The sequence below is a fragment of the Chelon labrosus genome, assembly GCF_963514085.1.
Source record: "Chelon labrosus genome assembly, chromosome: 1".
Classification (NCBI taxonomy): domain Eukaryota; kingdom Metazoa; phylum Chordata; class Actinopteri; order Mugiliformes; family Mugilidae; genus Chelon; species Chelon labrosus.
The window spans coordinates 1,763,621-1,783,146 of NC_140337.1; the positions used below are offsets into that span (position 1 = coordinate 1,763,621).

A 19,526-nucleotide genomic window follows, 5' to 3' on the forward strand; every position below is an offset into this window, starting at 1 on the left:
GCCTATGGGTTTCACCTCCTCTACATACACACACATATTCTCTCCATTTTCTTCTTGTCATTTTCACCGTTCCCCACACCTTAAAGCGGAATGGAGAAGAGGTGGAGAGGAAAGACTGAGACAGAGAGAAAGGAGGAGTAAACCGGTTCAGCAGGTATACAGAGGCCTAACCAAGCTTTCCCCGGCTTGTTGTCACCGTTATTTCTGCGGCGCATGCGCGCTGGCGCCTGTTTCCTGCTTTTTAAATGAGTACCTGTGCTGCTTTTTGACCCACCTCTGTCGACAGTGTGTGTGATCAGGAATATCTGCCGTTTTTTTCTCTCTTCCTCAGCCCGCTCCTTCACCCACTCACACACGCTCCCGTTATTTCAGAGCGCCGTGGGTGTTATTCGTCTTTACCTGTCCGGATTGCTCACCTGAGCGGACTCACCTGTCCCGACGCCGAGGCACTTTACCCTCAGAGCCGGACACAAAATCTGGCGGATAGAGAGGTGTGTTGTGGTGAGGAAAAAGAGAGATAAAAGCGGGACAAAGCGGGCTTACGAAACGAGGAGAAAGGTGCAAGGAGGAAGGAGCGGAGGGGGGACCCACACACCTAGCTTTACCTCCAACTTGGCAGTTTCCTGCTTCTGAAACTTTTACTTGATTTAACGTCGCCACTGCGACTTCCGTGCAGATATCCCTAAAGGGACTTTCGGGATATTATTTAGTCATGCCGAGGGCCTTTCTGGTGAAAAAGGCGAATGTTTCGCCGGGAAAGCGGAACTGGAGCGAACTCCCTGATCATGAACGAGGGGACGTCTACATCCCAGGTGAGTCCACGCTGCTGTAATGAGCCATATTTGATGTTTTTCAGAAAAGGCACGGCGTGTAGGCGCCTGTTTATCTGTTTATTTATTTTTGTTGGTGCCTTTACCCACGGATTTATGGGATTTCTGCGCCTGGGGTGTCAGTGTGGCAGGTGGGGAGGGGTTCGTTAGTGATTGTAACGGGGCCGCTGAAGCACGGGGCCACGGGATAACGGGAAAACACAGCGGGCCGTACAGAGAGAAAATGCAGCCTGTTGCATGACTGGATACCTGTCTGACTTTTCACTTTTATTTTAAAGACAATTCCAAGACGTTCCAAATGACATGATCTGATAGTTAAAATCTAAATGATTTAATTTAAAGGTCACTAAAAACTACGAAGGAACAAATGTAGTTTCACTCCACGGATCATTTACCAGCTCTGGTATCGCGGCCTTTAAGCTATCACAATTGCCCGTTGCTTTTCTCATATCGACCTTCAACCCTCAATTGCAGTGTTCTTCCTTGTGCAGATACGCTGACTTATACAGCCTAAACGCAGCCGCATTACTTATAGCTGTCTGACTAGTCAGTCGGGCTCGGCCTATTAATTAAAACTCACATTTAAATCACTCTGCTTTGATTTAGAATCCACAGACTGAGTAATTAATAAGGTGTTAATTTGCCTTCATTTTGTGTTTTTAAAAAGACGTAAGTTGTCTTTTAAATAACGATAATATTTAAAAGACAGACGATAATAATCAGTTTTTTTAAACATTTACCAAAGACAGAACACAGAGGAACGCCTGTGTCTCCTGTAGTATAAATCGTCTTTGCAGCTGAAAATGAGTCAGAGCTGTCAAATTTGATTTTGACTTCAGGTACTTTGCATTTAAATGGCAACGTGAGGGAGTGCACCTCTCCCTAACTCTTTCTGTCTCTCTCTTTTCTTGAGAACAATCCCCATTGTTGCCATCGGCGGAGTTTTTATTGTAAGACCACGCCGGTATCAGATAACAAGTAACGGACTACACCCTAACCTCTCTCTGTCTCTCTCGGTCTCCTTCTCTCTCTCTCCCTCACCCTTCCCCCTCTCTCTGCGTGTCTTCCTCTCCTCATCTCATCACCGTTAGCTTTTAATCATTGACTTTTACATCCTCTCTGGTGTTTGAAACCGGAACATTTGGATGAACTGGACCAACGCGTATTTTCAGGTGTTTTTTTTTTTTTTAAACACATGTCAAAAGTAACTAAGACACAATGTCAGTAACAATCCTGTCACATAAAACCTTAACGGAAACGCACAAATATTTGAGGTTTGATTCACAGCCCATGGGAAGCTTTTTGGAAGTATACGCACAGGAAAATCAAACAATGACGCTTTTTAAGTTACACTTTTTTAAGTTTTCTAATCGATATTTTCACGTAATTCACAACCTGGTCTTAGAATATTTGAATTGGGAGTAAAAATGTTTCCCAAAGTTTAAAAAAATAAATAAAAACAAAACACCTTAAGCGTCATTGCATAATTACGCACAGTTAAAACTCTTACCAAACCCTGCAACGGTCTCAGCTAAAGTTTCTGGTATGTGCCGTTACTTGATGTACCTGCCTGGCCTGTGTGCGTGCCTGCGTGTGTGTGTGTGTGAGACACAAGGCCACACACACATACACACAAGAAGACGGATGCAGCTACACACACAAAACAACTGACACACTCACACAGAGAGGTATGATAATTACCCTCAGAAATAGGCGTGTTGAATACTTTCATGAGAAGCCAGGTGTCATCAGCTTGGGCAGTTTTTTTTGGTTGTTTTTTTGTGTGTGTGTGTTTTGTGTTTGAGGTTTATTTTTATCTCATAAGCCACAAACATGTGCCGGGGCCTGTTTCTGGTGGGTCATCAGTCTGAACCGTGCCTCTCTTTTGTTTCTGATTATTCGATTATCTGGTTTATTTTGTTAAAGAAAGAAAAAGAACTAAAGAGACAAAAGAAGACAATATGATAACAGTTTCATGAATGGAATTACAATATTATTTATTTCTTTTTTTTCTGCTATCCTCACTGCTGCTGTTACACTGTAAAATTCTCCACTGGAAGATCAATAAAAGATTACACCTTATCTTATCTATAAATAGCCCAGTATCAAATCTGTTTTCTACTTCTCCTTTTTTTTTTAATCTAACAGGTAAACAAAAATCAGTTTTGTGCTCTTTCACTCCTCAAACTGAAATATTTGTTTAGTTTAAAACCAGATAATTTAGAATTTTAATCCCCATTTTGATCCATTTTTAAATCCATCCATTAAATATTAAGCTACAGCCATGTTGTGCTTAGCTTAGCTTAGCTTAGCTTAGCTTAGCTTAGCTTAGCTAAGGTGTTTTTGAGCTTTGGACTGATCAGCACTAGCTTTTTCCCGTCTGTTGCCGACTGCTAAGCTAAGCTAACAGTCCACTGGTTGTGGCTTCATATTTGAGACACATGCGTGAGAGCGGTGTCAAAAATGCCACGTTATTCCAGGAGAGCAATTGTTTTCTCAGCAGGGCTTTAATTACGTTTATGGGTTTATTGCATTAGGCTGAGGCCCCAATGTCTATCCTGGAGCAAGGTTAATGTTTATTGGATGGAAGGAAATGTAACGGACCCTTACGGAGAGCCTATCGCAGCAGACGGTACGCCTTTAGCAAACACACGCAAAGCCTCACACCCCATGTTTGATAAAGTTATCGACTGATTGTTGACTCTTTCTCCCAGCTGAGCGATGTTAAATTGATAAAAAAAAAAAAAAAAAGAAAGAAAGCTTTGGAAACGGCACAGCTCTCTCATTCTCTATACAAGTGTAGGTAGGGGGTTATTTTGAACCCCCTCACCCTTTAACTCTACAACACACACACACACACACACACCCTATTCACCGGGGAGTGGGGAAGGAGGGGTGAACAAACAATACGAGATGAGATTAAATGTCCAGCCAGCAGCAGTCACCACAGAAACTATCAGCACGTAGGAGTAATTAAGACAGATTTTAGAGCATTGCAGGGAAATCCAGCTCACTGGTTTGTGGATTAAGTATCCTCCACAAACCTCTGCACTCACTAGGCAAAACATTAGGTACCGTCCTGCACTGAAATCTCCCTCATGACTGTTCTAACATTCAGTTTGGGTTGAAACAGAACCAGAAAGGTGGTAATTCAACTGTGTGACCACTTTGGAGGATGTAGTTTAGAATTAAAAAGCTTTGTCCACTGACTAAATTGGGGTTGTCAAAATAATAGGAACATGGGTGAATGCAACACAATATTGCTCAATAGCGCAACAAAGCACTAGTCTCCAAAAAACACAGTTGAATAAGCAGCTCTCTCTCAGTTATTTGAAACCAATGCTGAACATCATAACCCTTATGAAGATAAGGCTTAGTGTCATACCTTAGTGCTACCTGATGAACTGCCAAGCGAATGTTTATTGGAAAACTTTCCGTGGACATTGATAATATGTTTAAAGGGAGCTAGAAAATATAATTTGCCTTTGTGATTTTGTCCATTTGCTACATGAGGAAGATCAAACTGGACCTTTGATAATCAGTCCAACAGGAAGATATTAGCTCCTAATAACCAGTAGTTACTTGTAGCTGCTAGTTTCTAGCAGAAACATGGCAATAGCAAAACAACCAGTTATTCAAACAAGACGTATTTGAAAAGATGAACAAAGCCAGAATCCACGTGGAATGCAACCATGAAAACCTGGCCCCATGTTGGTCTTCTTCTTCTACTGAATCTATTCAGCGTTGTCGATAAAGGAGAGAGAAAACAAGGTCCTCTCCTTCTGTTCTACATCCAGCAGATTTGACCCTCTTTGAAACCATTTTGTCAAAAAAAGTTCTGTTGTGACTGACGTTTTGGGGCATGTAAACACACATATCTAATCAGATCCTTTTATTTAAGTCCATGTAAACAGTTAAACTGGAATCTCTGATCAGAATTATTTGAAAAAATATTGTCCATGAAAACAAAGACAGTGAAGAAATTTTAAGATTCTAGATCAGCAAAAGTGATTTTTAAAGTTTTAGAACGGTATATTAACCCTCAGTACAGAAACTGCTGCTTTCTTCCTAAGCTCTGAGGACAGTAATCCCTTTCTTGATATCACAGCGGACTCTTTAAGTGATATTTCTTGACCAAATATGTCACTGTGTGTCACCGTGTACCGTTACCTCTGATCGGCTGTTGAGTTGTCTCGTCTTTAAAGCTCGCTGTGGGGCTTCATTTGCATTTACATTTGGTTTTTATCTGATTGAGGCCGGCGGAATCAACTGATTCCTTGTATCCACCGAGTTGAGCCAGGCCTGCCTCTGGGCTACCTGAATACTCGCAAACAAAGATCTGCACACACACCTGCACGCCTTTTATGTCGCACCATAGGTCTCTCTTTATATCCCCCTCTCGTCCCATTTGTTTTGCTCGTACTCGCACTCCGTTTGACACATACACACGCGCACACACACACACACACACACACAGACATCCAGCCCTGCGGAGGTGGATTGTTTGAGGAAGGTACAGAGCTGGTGCTGCAAGACTGTCTGGTCAAACAAGTCTAACTGTAGTAGTGATGTCTGTGCAAGTGTGCGTGCTAAATAAGTACACTAAACAATGGGCCAAAATACATGCACGCCCATGCCCACGCAAACACATACACATATTTAACTCTGCATGTTTGCTAATTGAGAGACTGAGCAAATACGAAGCGGTGCAGGCCGGCTGTCTATTGTGAAATTCTATAGTGCAGTAAACGTCTTTCTTTCTGTCCGTTTGGATTGACTCTTACCCTCTGACCTCGTTCCTGTCTTTTTAAAAACAGATTTCCTTTTATTTTGTGTTACATTTATAACTCATACTACTGTATATGTTGTGCAGAGGCAGCTGAGATTGTGTCAGAATGTGTTAAAGACATGATTTAATACATTTACAGATTATTTCTGATGAATCATCATCACCAGCAGTCAATCTTTCAGTTGATCTTTCAGTCAGATCTTTCAGTGACCAGAATAATTCAAATAATCCAAATATTCTCATTTATAGGAATATTTATAGCTTGTTTATGAATATAGCTCTGGAGTTGGCTGCAAAGTTTACTACCTAAGCATCAAACAGCAGAATGAAATAGTTGGACACTAGCGGGCAAACACCGTGGAGCACTTAGCTGCCAATGATTAAGATATTTCCATCCGCAGTTGGTGTAGACCAAAATCAGAACTAAAACTGTAGTCATCTGTTCCTGCAGGTTAAAGAATTAACACTGACTCTTCCTCCCTTCCTTCCTTCAGTTTCCATCTTCCCTCCGTCCAGCCTGACGATGGAGGTTGAAGCCAGCCCTGCCGAGACTGTGCCCCTCTGCCTGGCCAAGCGCTGTCTCTCCGACGCGCAAACTCACGCCGAGCTGCCATCCAGCACGGTGCTCGGCCGTCCACGGAGTCCGGTGTTGGAGGAGAAGTTGAACATCAGGAAGAGGAGGTCGGAGGGCGGCTCCACGTATGTCCGGTCTAAAATCAAGGTAAATCAAGATAAAACTAAGCGGATTTTTGATTCTTGAGCTCTTTAAAATGTTATTCATTTCCAAATGTGATCAGGTATTGATTTCATTTTGGGTTAAATCTCAACAATGTTGAACCTAAACTGGTGAACAGTAGGGGTATATGTTGGGTATATTACAACAAACCAATCAAAATGAATCTAAAATGAAATATGAATTTCGCTCTTTCTCTGTTGCAGGTCACTACAGGAGAGTTACCTCCTGATCCTTCTCCTCTTCCTCTAGTTCTTCCTCCTATTCCCACTGCACCAGTCTTACCTCCACTAGCTACAGTGATGCCAGTCGCCCCGCCGACACCCTCTGCCCAACCTCAGGAGGCAGTCTCCATGATAACCAGATTGTCGGGTCAAAGTACGTCGACAGGAGCGTTTGTGTGCCAGGTAAGGCAATGAAAGGGTTTGGCGTAATAATGATTTGAATTTGGATCAATAAGACTCGTATACAGGAAGGTTGGATGTAAATATGTTGCTGCGTTTAGGTTTGCCAGAAGACGTTCCAGTATCAGCGGATGTTGAACAGACACGTCAAGTGTCACAACGACACCAAGAGGCACCTGTGCAACTTCTGCGGTAAAGGCTTCAACGACACCTTCGACCTGAAAAGACATGTACGCACGCACACAGGTACGGTAGCTGCAGTTTGAATGTCTTCAAACACAAACACATCTGATGTTGGTAGACCATGAAACGTGACGGCTTCTTCTGTTAACGTTCACACAGGCGTCCGTCCGTACAAGTGCGACCTCTGCGACAAGGCCTTCACCCAACGCTGCTCCCTGGAGTCCCACAAGAAGAAGATCCACAGCGTCACCCTGAAGTACGCCTACAAGGAACGCCGCAACAAGCTGTACGTCTGCGAGGAGTGCGGCCACACGGCAGGAGCTCAGGACGAGCTGCTCCTCCACCTCCACTCGCTTCACCCTGACAGCCCCCTGCTGAAGGGGAAGGCTGCGAGGAGGGCGGCAGGAGGAGGAGGAGGAGGGGGGGGAGAAGGGAGTCACGGAGGCTCGGTCGGAGGATCCACTCCAGGTTCTCCCCAGGGACCTGATAGTGATGATACCACTGGATCCTCCGGGCAGTAGAGACAAGAGAGGGGGCTGAAAATGAACAGATGGAGGGTGGATGTGTTCACTGATGTACCTGTTGAACCAGGTCGCAAGAGAAAAAGTTCTGTATGTAGTGTGTATATATATATCTGTATGTATATTTATGAATGTACGTGTTTGGATGCAACTAACAGTAACATAATAATGACACCAAAATAATTAGATTTATGCTAATGATCCAAAACATTATGACCACCACAGCCTGCTTATACAGCTTGTGGCTACAGCCTCTGTAAGACCTCAGAAGGTATCCTGAAACATTTAAGACAGTAGCACCAGATCCTTTAAACACTTTACCCCTGAACACTGAACCCCCAGTTGCTCCCAGTGCGTGGCACTGGTATGTGAATGTGTGTGCTTGTGTGAGTGAATGGGTAGATGTGTCTGTGACTGTAAAGCACTTTGAGTACCAATAGGTAGAAAAGCGCTATTTAAAAAAACAATGCCAAGACCATTCCAATGCATCCTAAATCCTAAATCACACAGTCACCAGTACTCTACCCTTCTCTTGACCAGGAGCACCTCATGAGGCTATTTCTGCCTCGTAAACAGTTGCTTCAAGTCAAACGCCTGCTGGTGTGGTCATAATGTTTTGGCTCTTGTGTGTGTTTTTATATGGGATTATGATGTGGATGAGAACATTAACATATATACTGTATTTTTTTTCTTCCTTTGTATTGCATGTAAATACTACCTATGGGCTTCTCTGTACAATAGAAGAGATGAATTTTTCTATGGAGAGTACTTTATTCATTAAAGGGAGTAATATATATATATATATATATATTACAACACAAGGATTTGTTTTGTCATTCTGTGGATGTGGCCAGAGGAGTCAACTCTCCAAGTCGTTTTCATGGCTGCAAGTTTAAAAAGCAAAGCTTTCATAAATACTAGTCCAAAAAAAATATTTTTTTTCTGGTCAAAGATTCCCTAAATGCAGATATAGAGGTAAGATCATGATAGAAAACTTTCCTAATCCAATTATAAACCAAACTATAGATATACACTTGCCAGAAGGTTATGGTGTTCAGCATTGGTTTAAAATAACAGTGCTATTGCTTCAGCTGTGCTTCATTTTGAACTGTGGTGTGCTGTGCTGAAACGTTCCCAATATTTTGACATCTTAGTCAGTGGGCTACACTCGGTTCCGTTTAACAGCACCACAGGCTACATCCTCTATAATGAGCATCCAGTTGAATTACAGCCATTTCAAAATAAACTGAACATTACAACAGTAATGAAGAAGGATTCATTGACTGATATAAAATGCATTCCTTCTTATTAGTGTACCTAATAAAGTAGCCAATGAGTGTACCCAAGCATTTTGTTAAGATGTGGTGGATAAACTGTATATACTGGAATACTGCAGAACTTCAAATAACCCAGTCCACTCTGATATACACCCATCAGGCATGACATTATGACCACCGGCCTAATATTGTGTGTGTGGATCAGGCTTGGTCTAGTACATCCCACAGATACTTAATCAGCTTGGGATGTAGTGAATTTGGAGGCTAGGTGGCTGTGTCAGGCTGCATCCTGCTGGGGACGGCTGCTGCCATCAAGGAGTGTAACATCTACACGGTTGCCCGGTCCAAAAGTTTCCTAGTCCTCACAATGAATTGTCACAAGATGGTCAATGTTATTCACATCTCCTTCTCCAGTCATAATGTTGTGGCTAATCGGTGTATAGCAAGTCTGAAATCAGGAAATATTGAGACTGCCAGGTGAGCATAGTGAATACTGAGAAATCTGACTGTTTATTTAACCTAACAAGTCAGTTTGAGGCAATCTGATCCGGTTTGTTTGAACTAAATACCCGTGGGAATTTTGCAGAATTTGATCTTTTTACTGTGCATATCAACAATAACCGGCAATAATTAGATCAAACACATCGATTTATGGTGTTTCAATATTAAGTAATAGCTCCTTTGCTTCAGGCAAAGGTCCTTCTAAAATGTGATGTAATGTCCTTTATTGCATTGTTTCATTTAATTGCAGTTGTTTTCACTAGTGTACCTAATGACCTGGCAAGAGATTGAAATATTGGCAAACACTGATGTTTTTATTCATGCCTATAACGATCCTTCGTAAATTTCCGGTGTTCTGCAAGGACTCAGACTCAGTTCTGGATGCATGAATAGAAAACAAATTTGCAACTTGAGAAACAGGTTCAAACCTATTTTACTTTATTTGTTAATCCATGTGATCAGAAAAATCTCTTGTGTCCAGATACTGCCATGGATGGACTCATTATTTTAGTTTAAACACACGCATCGGGCAAACTTTAGGCTCAGATAACTTCCTTATTAATCAGGTATTAAGTAAATGGCAATATTAAATATTTGCATGTCTTTTCTTTTTTTCTCTTGCTGCTGTTATTCCCTAATTATGCTTCCTTTCCCTGAGCTTCAGACTGTGTGTGTTTGAGGTAAAGGAAGGCTGCTGCTGGGAGGGTGAGGCCAGATTCCTGATCTCTGTCGGGTCTTGTTGGAGGAATCCAGCGAACTCCCTGCAGCCTGAGGATACATGGAGGGGGGATCCAGGTGACAACCAGATAACGGTCTTCAAAGTTAACTGACGCTGACTGGATTAAAGAAGAAGTGACTGTCTGCACCTTCCATCTCAGATTAGTTAGATTACTACATTGGGATGCTACTATATATGCCATAATTTAACATGTATACATCTCAAAAGAATGTAGTTTCACAAACTACACCAACTTTTCCCCTAAGGCCCCTTTAACTTTGAAATCCTACTGGGCCATATTTAGAACACCTTGAAGTCAGGAGGTCAAAGGTATTATCTGTTTTTGGTTGGAAGTTTTGATGTCTTTTCTGTATTTGTAAAAATTCAAATACACTTTGAGATGGCGGTTCACTATTTTGTAATTGAATTAATTGTGTTTGATCAAATTATTCACAAGTTAGTCTTGTAAGTTCATAGATTACAGTTGGAATGTCTACTTGGGTGATAATCAAACATAACTAAAACGGTTTTGTTCGGGTTAGTTTTTTATTAAGGGTTTGAACTGATTCAGTTATATCAGTATGAATGCCATTGTCAATTCTGCATACTGATCCAATTCTTTGGATCAAAAAATAAAAAAGAGATGTCAATGCATCTCTATCCTCCCCTCCTCCTCCCTCTTCTTGTGAGTATCTGTGGCCTGGAGTTGTGCGTTTCCTGTAGAGCTCCATACTACATCTGTTGTCGTGGTCTCATCAGCCTGCCCAGTCTTCATGGAATCCTGCAGTTATCCACTCCTACCTGAATGAACAGTTCTCCAACCTGCCTATGATTCCTCTTACATTTTCAAACTGTCATGTAACATCATCAGTTTGTATCATAAGATTCCACATGTACGCTTTAGTCAGATATGTGTATCTATGACAGAGGTATGTTTATCTTGCTGTTCTCTTCTCTCTTTCTTCTGTCTGTACCCGGCTGGCCTTAGGCAGATGGGTCCCTCCATATGAGCTGAGTTCTGCTCGAGGTTTCTTCCTGTTAAAAGGGAGTTTTTCCTTGCCACCGTCACCTTCAGGCTTGCTCTGGGGGTTTCAGGCAGGGTTTTTGTAAAGCGTCTTGAGACGATTTGTATTGTTATTGACGCTATATAAATAAAATTGAATTAAACTGAGTAAGATAAGACAAAACAATCCTTTATTTTTCCATTATTCAAATTATTCATAAAGCCTATTATTATCATTGACTGTCAGTTTTTTTACTTCACACTTTGACCTGTAGTTGCCAATTCAGCCGCTAGGTGTCACCGTTCCTTTAATTTTACTATTACGTTTTCAAAGGCATAAAAACAAATGCAAATTTAATTTAATTTAATTTAATTTAATTTAATTTAAACCAGAGCCTGTTCTATATCCCCCGGTAGGGTAGGTGGCGGGATGCACCTATACTATACCTAAACGAAGAAGAGTCAGATCACGTGACTCATGTAAATAAGGAAGTCGTTGAGTTACGTCTTTGAATACAAGGCGCCAGAAGCTGGTACAGACTCTAGTGTCAGGTAAGCTTGTTATTGGGCGCAGACACCGCATATGTCGCAGTTTTCTCTGGTTTAACTGTCTTTACACGTTGTTTTCTTCTTCCAAGTTTCATGGCTTGTTTTCGAAAATGTTCACACAGGGCTAGTTGCTTATTTATGGTCTGCTAATGTTAGCTATTGTAGTTAGCAAGGCTGGCCCGGTAGTTGTCCTTTATTCATCTCCTTCCTGTCAGACCCAAAGGGATGCCCGCTTCCGAGTCGGTCCGGTTCGGTCGGAAACGCCCCCTGCCCCCCTGCCCCAACCCGCTGTTCCTAAAGTGGCTCACCGAGCTCCGGGACGAGGCGAAGGAGAAAGGACTGAAAATCCAGTACACCTACCACAAGGTAAAGAAGAGGGCATTTGTTTTCTTTATTGTAAATCTGTAGGAAGAAAATAAGATTAAAAAAAAAAAACAATACGAGCATTTCTATGTACTTTTGTTTACATAGTTTACTCTGATTTTATTATTCCAAGAGGGTAAACAAATATTAACCCTTTTCTCTGGAGTAATTAATCAGTATATAGTTACTTGTAGTTTAATTTTGTAGCTTTCATTTGATATAAACACAATATTAGCTTGTTAACAATATTTTTAACAAACACAATGATAAATACTGTCCAGAATAACCTCTGCCTGTTTAAAAAGGCAGCTGTGACTCAGTAGGTTGAAATCAGAAACCGATCATGTTTTTTTGTTTTGTTTTTTTTGTCGTATTCCAGGCAATTAGCTCCCTGAACAAATATCCTCTGCCGCTGCAAAACGCCAAAGAGGCAAAGATCCTCCAAAACTTTGGAGACGGCATCTGTAAAATACTGGATGAGAAGCTGCAGCGATACTATCGAGAGAACGGTAAGAAGCAGACGGCTGGGGTGAGTGGATGGACTGATGTTTGCATGAAGTGATTGTTTACCTTGCAGGCCAAGGCTGTCACCATAGTTACAATGCAAAATGGTAGACAATAATTTAAATGACATTTCAGAGGGACTGGAGACAGGAAGTGATTATGAGGTGAAAGGTATCTGTAAATATAACTTAAAGAGCTAATATAATAGAAAGCATTGGATAAGTAGATTGTTGACTGCATTAGTGGAAGGATAGATTATGGAAGATTGGAAACTGGGGTTAGGAAAAATGCATCCTCTGGGCAAGACGACGTTTGTGGATTTGGACTGTACTTGGTCAGATGTGTACTTTGAACAGAACCTGGGCAGCGAGTGATGATGTTCCACAAGAACTCAACTACACGCAAGAACGCATATTGATAAACACTCTAGCTGTACATAGGCAATTACATGACATGGCGTGTGTTCTCTTTGTCCTCTTCACCTCTGCTCCAGGTGTTGATGCTCCTATTCACTCACTCCCAAAAGGAGCGCCCCCTCCTGGCACCGTACCAGACGACAATAACAGCCTGGCTCCTTCCAGAAAGGTAAATAAGATAGTGTTCAGCCGTCATTAGTTTTACCTGGGCACGTCTTGTGATTCTGAATTTACTCCCTTACATCTGTGTTGCATGTGGCACACTTGCACTGGGTGAGTAAACTCAGAGCTACTGACTTTCTACATGGAAATGATGTCAAGGCTCTGCCACGTCCACGCCGCTTTGTCAGAGATGACATTTTACATCACTACACTTTTTGAAATTTTGCAGATTGGGATTAATAATAAACCTATAATTTTAGAAATAAATGTGTAGAGGCAGTATTGATCCCATGGGAGAATTCATAAACTACCTGACGTTTGTAAAGCAGTTCTACCTTCACCAAAGTGATGAATACATTGGTATTAGATTACACTTTTTGATCTACTGTAATACGTTGGTATTATAATACAAAAAGTGCTGCCATACATGTCTCTTCTCACTTCTTCTGATGGTTTTGAGCAGGATTCTGGCAAACGAGAGTCCGTCCTGTGCAACGACAGCCCGACTTTACACCCAAACAGCTGTCCAAACTTTTATTAATAATCGCAGACACAGCCTGCATAAATCTCAAGTGAAAAGAAGTGGTGGAATAAGAAAAAAAAAAGCACACACACACACACTCCCCCAAATCACAGAGAAGCTGGTTAGCATTATCACAGGACTTCTGTGTTTGGAGAATATGGTGGGTAATTTGCGGTGTAATGTGATCTGTAACTCGTGTGATCCATCTTCACTTGTAGAAGAATGCTGCAGGTGATCAAGGAAAAGATGGAGGAGGAGGAGGAGGAGGAGGGAGGAAGAAGAAGAGGCAGTATATCCCCCAGAAGAGGTCAGGTGGATACGCTGTACTGCTCACTCTTTACAGGCAGTCACAGGTACACCTTCCTCCATTAAAGTTAACGGAAATACTTGGAAGCATTTTGGCCTCGGTAATCAGAATCATTGTTTCATTATCATCTCTCTTATTCTCTTTTTAGATCCCAGGCAGTAAAGGTTATATGTTTAAACTGGAACTACAAGCAGAAGCTCAGCACCTATGTGACAAGTCTTTTACTGTGGTATGTGTTCTCACGTGAACTCCAGCTCACTGTGCAGCAGTTTTATTATAATACTAACTCTGTGTCCTTTGTTTTTTCTGTGTGTAGCCTGATCTGGGCAGTAAGTACACCGCCTGGGCTTCAGTCAGCACTCTGATCCAGAAGAACCTGGTGATTAAGACTCACAATCCTGCGAGGTACACAAGCAAACGCACACATCAGTATTTGGTTGTTAACAACATGTCTTGCATGGTTTGCAAACTTCGGTCAAACTAAGAGAGTAAGAACGAGAGTAAGACCCGACCTGCCCAGGACACACGGTCAGCGTAATAAGCATAATCAGTTCTCAACAGAGAGACTCCAAACCACTTTTCCACCAGAAAACATTTGTGAGCAGGGAAAGTTGGGTTGGCTTCTAGGCTAAGGTACCACTAATGCCAAGCAAACACTTTCTGAGCATGCAGTTGTCAAAGACCCCGTTTAAAAACCTGCAGCTGTGTCTCTTTCAGGTATTCTCTGACAGAGGAAGGCCTGGATTTGGCTGAGCGACTGGCATCGGTAGATCAAGAAACTAAAGATGGTCCAGTAGGGGACGGAGAGGAGGTCAGGAGTGAAGGCGAGGAAGAAGAGGACGAAGGTTGTCCCGGAGTTGTTGACCTTACTGCGAGTGATGAGGATGGAGAAGACAAGGAGGAGGAGGAGGACAGAATACAGTGCGCATGTTCAGCTGTTTAGAAAGTTAAACAGGCTGATTTTCTGTCTGATTTCCTGTGAAACAAATCTTCTCTCCACAGGTGTGCAGAGAGTGCTGCCTGCGTCACCCAGCCAAGGGATGATGTGGACGTGGTGCCGAGAAGAAGGCGCAACGGAGAATGTCTCCTGCCAGGCACCTATGAAATTCTACTCTGTGTTGACTTCATTGAGACCACTGGGTGAGAGACATGCCTTGAATAAGGAACCGTGCTGTGATTGTGCATCTTAGCCATCACAATCGATTTGTCTGTGCAGAGGCAGCCACCACCGGAAGCAGGAGCTGGTCAAAGAGCTGCAGAGAAACGGAGTCAGCTTCGACGTCCGAAAACTTAACGTCGGAGACTTCCTGTGGGTGGCTCGGGAAAAGGTCGCACCTGTTCCAGGTACCGCACACAGGAACCAGACAAAGGAATCTGGAAAAATGTTCAGTTCTGGGACTAAAGCTAATCCTAGCTTTTGATTATGGTTGCTTTTTACTAAGTTTTAGATTATGTGCAAATGAACAACCACAAATCAAGTACAGTTTAACTAAATAGCTCAGGGAGTGTGTAGCTAATATGCCTATCTACATAGAATTGAAATGGATTATTATTTTCCAGGTCAGCTTCGAGCACCTGAGTGCAGGGAGCTCGTCCTCGATTACATCATTGAGAGGAAGAGGATGGACGATCTGTGCGGAAGTATCATTGATGGGCGCTTCAGGGAACAGAAGGTCAGCATGTTATACACACTTTTCTCATTCCGATTTTATCGATTATTATGGCACCTGTCAGTGGGTGGGATACATTAGGCAGCAAGTGAAGATTTGGTCCTCAAAGTTTATGTTAATTGCAGGAAAAAAGTGGAAGGCAAGACAAGTGGAAGGATATGAGCGACTTTGATTAGGGATAGCTCGTTGACTGGGTCAGAGCATCTCCAGAACTGCAGCTCTTGTAGGATGCTCCTGGTCTAGAGTGTTCAGTAGCTATTAAAAGTGGTGCAAGGAAGGAAAAGAGATGAACCGGAATCGGGGTCATCTGCAGCCGAGGCTCAGTGATGCATGTGAGCAGACGAGGCTCATCCATGTGGTCCGATCCTACTACCACCGATCAGTAACGGTTTGAAGAGCACAACAACGAGTTTGAGGTGTTGACTTGGCCTCCAAAGTCCCCAAGACCTCAATTCCATCCAGTATCTCTGGGATGTACTGAACAAACAAGTCAGATCCACAGATGTCCCACCTCAAAATTTGCAGGACTGAAAGGATCTTCTGCTAACGTCTTGGTGCCAGATACTACAGCACACCTTCAGAGGTCTGTCTCGACGTGTCGGGGCTCGTTTGGTGGGAAAAAGGGGACCCACGCAATATTCTGGCTAGTGGTCACAACGCTAATGCTGATAGGTGCAGTCTTTCCCCATTAAACTAATAATTGGTTTGAAACATTAATAATCCCATCGCCCTGCTCTCTGATTATCTTTTAATTATTAAAACAAGTTTTACATGACAAGTAAATCATGTAAAATGTACTATTTTACTTTATGTAATACTAGCATAAGGACTGCAAGAAAGTGTAAAAATAATGGAAAGAAGTGTCCTGGAGTGAGAAATGACTCTTACTGACTTTTCTCTCGTCCCTCCGTCAGTTTCGGCTGAAGAGGTGTGGTCTTCGAAGGCCCATCTATTTAGTGGAGGAGTGTGGGTCGGCTGCTTCTCACCTGAGTTTACCTGAAACGACACTACAGCAGGCCATGGTCAACACACAGGTGCGACTGATATGTTGTATAAAACTGCTCTGTTGGGAAAAACATCAAATTATTTCTAATACATAAATGTATTATACACTGTATTTTTCTTTTTTTTTACTTACAAGGACTCACCAGATGAAGATTAGCTCAAATAAAAGTTTGGCGTGGTGTTTTATATGCAGTTCCTGAGCACTCTGTGTTTGTGTGACAGGTAGTTGATGGCTTCTTTGTGAAGAGAGTCCAGGATGTGAGGGAGTCGGTGGCATACCTCACCGTCATGACTCGATACCTGACTAAACTCTACCAGGTAGGAAACATACAAACGTGTTTATCTTATTTACACTGGTTTTAAACAAAAGCTGGGTGATGGATGAATATCTTTGTGTCCTCCTATGTTGATACTATGATTTCAGGCGCATTTAGAAAAGATAAAAAGGGTGATTCATTTGCAATTAATTATTTAGTTATGAAAATGTATATGATTAATCACAATGAATTATTTTATTTGATTGACAACCCTACTATATATTTTTAGAATTTACAACTTTACTGTAGTTTTAGCAAGCGTCAATGAAAAGGACAAAATACAGATTTGTGTGTGTGTAGGATTGAGTGTTAAAAGAACTTGACATGTGGTAATTATTTTTCATTTATGTTCTGTCTGTTTTAAACGTGTTTCAGGACCGTACGCTGATCTGTCGCTCCAGAGAGCTGGAGGGTGATGGAGGCAGCGATGAAGAAGACAGAGGGACTCCCTCCTGCTCTCTCATTTCTTTTGCAGAGTTCAACCACGGTGCAGTCAAAAACAAGGTGGGGGCGTTAGCAGACATTCATTAAAAATGTTCCATCTTACAATCCCTGAGGTTGACTGGAGTGGGGGGCGTTCTTAGACATGACCACTAGGTGATGCTGCTGCAGTTACAATGCATCTTCAGCTGGGGCGTATCACACGTCACTTTCGGCTGAGGCGTGCTCACCACAGGATGGTCAGAACTGGGTGTATGTGTCATGGTTAGTCTCTACATGATCCCCCTTTTTTCCAGCCAAAGCCAGTGACTGCTCTTTTGACGCCATTGGAGAACTCGTTGGTTGCCTTCGTATGGGCCTCCAAAGAACAAGCTCAGATGGTTTTATTAGGAACATCTGTGTGTGGTTCCCACCTGAAACTAACTGACTAGGGCTGACTTTTAAAGTCCAGATACTTAACTGTGATTGAAGGGATTTGTTTTAACCCTGTTTCCTGTTGCACACTACTCTAAGAACCCATTATTGGACACAGACCACAGTCTCAGTGTGTGAACCAGGATGAAACTTTTTGGGGACAGATATTAAGACTGTGTCCAGGCTAAATCCTCAGTTTCTATCCTTCCTGGATCAAGGATGGTAGTTATGTGGTCATTGTGAGGCATGCCCTTGGAGGTTGCACTCAAGTTGAGGTTTATCTCGCTTGTATTAAGTCTTTTCTACCAGCCTAAATGTGTGTAATGGTTGCAGGAAAATAGTTCAGGTATTGTAAATTGTGGCTTTGATGAAAAAGACCAATCCGTTTGACTCCATGCATCCCAGTCTACTCAAGGATTTCCTCCTCTCCTTTGCGTATTGCTTTAGCACACCTGGCTGCTTCTTCTAGGTGGTGGCTCATTCCACCACCAGGTGTCAGTGTTGAGTCATGATAGCTTTTTGCCTGGTAGGTTCCATTGCCTCATTGGATGATGTCCATTTGTTCCCATTTGCTGTGGTTGGATCCATCCGTCTTTAATCTATTTCAGGAGTCTAAATGGAGTTGACATTTAGGGTGATAAATCTCTCCTTCCTATTTTTTTTTAATCTTCCCTTCTAGTGTCAGACAGTGAGAGAAGTGTTTGCCAGGCAGTTGATGCAGATTAGCGGTTTGTCTGGAGACAAGGCAGCGGCCATACTGGAGCAGTACAGCACTCCACACAGGTAACTTCCATCCTAACATACACACTATTCACTCATATTTACTGCATGGTCATGTAATTCTCATGTCCGTTCAGGTCATGTAATCCTCTATGACAAATGCAAATGTGTTGAAAACTAATTTGCTAAAGGCACTTTGCCCCCCAAAGCCTTGCTCTCAGTGTCACTAGTTGGACCTCATTGGCAGGACTTGAGAAATGAAGGGTGTACAGGAGATGAGAGGCACTAAGAACACATACTTTAGCCTTGAACTAATGTTAGAGCTGCTGAGTCACTAACTGAACCTTCCTCTCTCTTCTCAGTCTTCTGACAGCCTATGAACGATGTGCAAGTGACACAGAGAAAGAGAAACTCCTCTCCTCCATCCGATACGGGAAGCTCAAAAGGTTCAGTATTATTCCTATTGTCTTCCAGTGGTTCATTTAGTTAAAGGGTGTCTTTAAGGATTACATGCGCTTACAAATTCTACAGCACCCCGATGAAACCTGCTTTTCTTGGTTTTTCAGAAACCTGGGTCCAGCTCTGAGCAGAACAGTTTATCAGCTGTACTGCACACAGGGAGCTCTGTCATAAATGCTCGCAGAGGGGACACCCTTCATTCATCGAGACATTTTCTTTGTCTCCGACAAGCGGACTCACCTTCCAGTGTGATTTTTAAATCATCCTTTACTTGAAGAGCACTGCTTGGAGGAACACTGTTTATGTCAAATGTAAAGATGCTGCTATACTGAAATATTTGAAAAACATTATGACTTGAGATTTGTATGAGGAATTTCCCTAATGTATCATAATAAAGTTTATTTTGAATATCTTTCTGTTTCGGTTTCTTCTTTTGAGCTACTCATTTCAGCCCTGTGAATCACTGACGACATGCCTGGTGGTTTTCAGGACTACTGTGACTTGCTTGATGTTTACCATGTCCCAAAATGTTTTCTCTCATCCTCTTCTGCTGCACTCCTACACTTTCTCACCTTCACTAATCATTTAGAAAGAATAAGTAAATGGTTAATAAACAAAAAAAGAATTCGTCCCCTGGATTTAACTAAGCAAATAGGTACTAGCCTCCTGTTTGATAATTACTGCATGGGTGATTATCTTTCAGCTGGAAACAAGTTA

The 19,526-nt window shown here is 42.2% G+C and overlaps 2 protein-coding genes across 3 annotated transcripts; both read left to right on the forward strand.

The window, feature by feature from the left end:
* Positions 1–292: 292 nt before the first annotated feature.
* ovol1a (ovo-like zinc finger 1a) lies at positions 293–8,250 on the forward strand. The gene is made up of 5 exons (XM_084545898.1): positions 293–812; positions 6,114–6,340; positions 6,559–6,759; positions 6,858–7,002; positions 7,099–8,250. The coding sequence occupies exons 1-5, from the start codon at positions 713–715 to the stop codon at positions 7,458–7,460; spliced, it is 1,035 nt and encodes a 344-aa protein (XP_084402024.1). The 5' UTR covers positions 293–712; the 3' UTR covers positions 7,461–8,250.
* A 3,165-nt stretch (positions 8,251–11,415) lies between these two features.
* On the forward strand, positions 11,416–19,207 carry mus81 (MUS81 structure-specific endonuclease subunit). Of its 2 annotated transcripts, XM_084546509.1 has the most exons (17): positions 11,416–11,511; positions 11,724–11,874; positions 12,251–12,380; positions 12,869–12,960; positions 13,695–13,829; positions 13,932–14,012; positions 14,100–14,188; positions 14,501–14,704; positions 14,786–14,923; positions 15,000–15,127; positions 15,344–15,456; positions 16,368–16,487; positions 16,681–16,776; positions 17,151–17,279; positions 18,310–18,413; positions 18,713–18,796; positions 18,917–19,207. In XM_084546509.1, exons 2-17 carry the CDS (start codon positions 11,734–11,736, stop codon positions 18,981–18,983), a joined length of 1,851 nt encoding a protein of 616 aa, XP_084402635.1. In that variant the 5' UTR covers positions 11,416–11,511; positions 11,724–11,733; the 3' UTR covers positions 18,984–19,207. The 2 variants fall into 2 exon arrangements, with proteins under 2 accessions (XP_084402635.1, XP_084402636.1); XM_084546510.1 differs by lacking the exon at positions 11,416–11,511 and having other exon boundaries at positions 11,513–11,874.
* Positions 19,208–19,526: the final 319 nt, after the last annotated feature.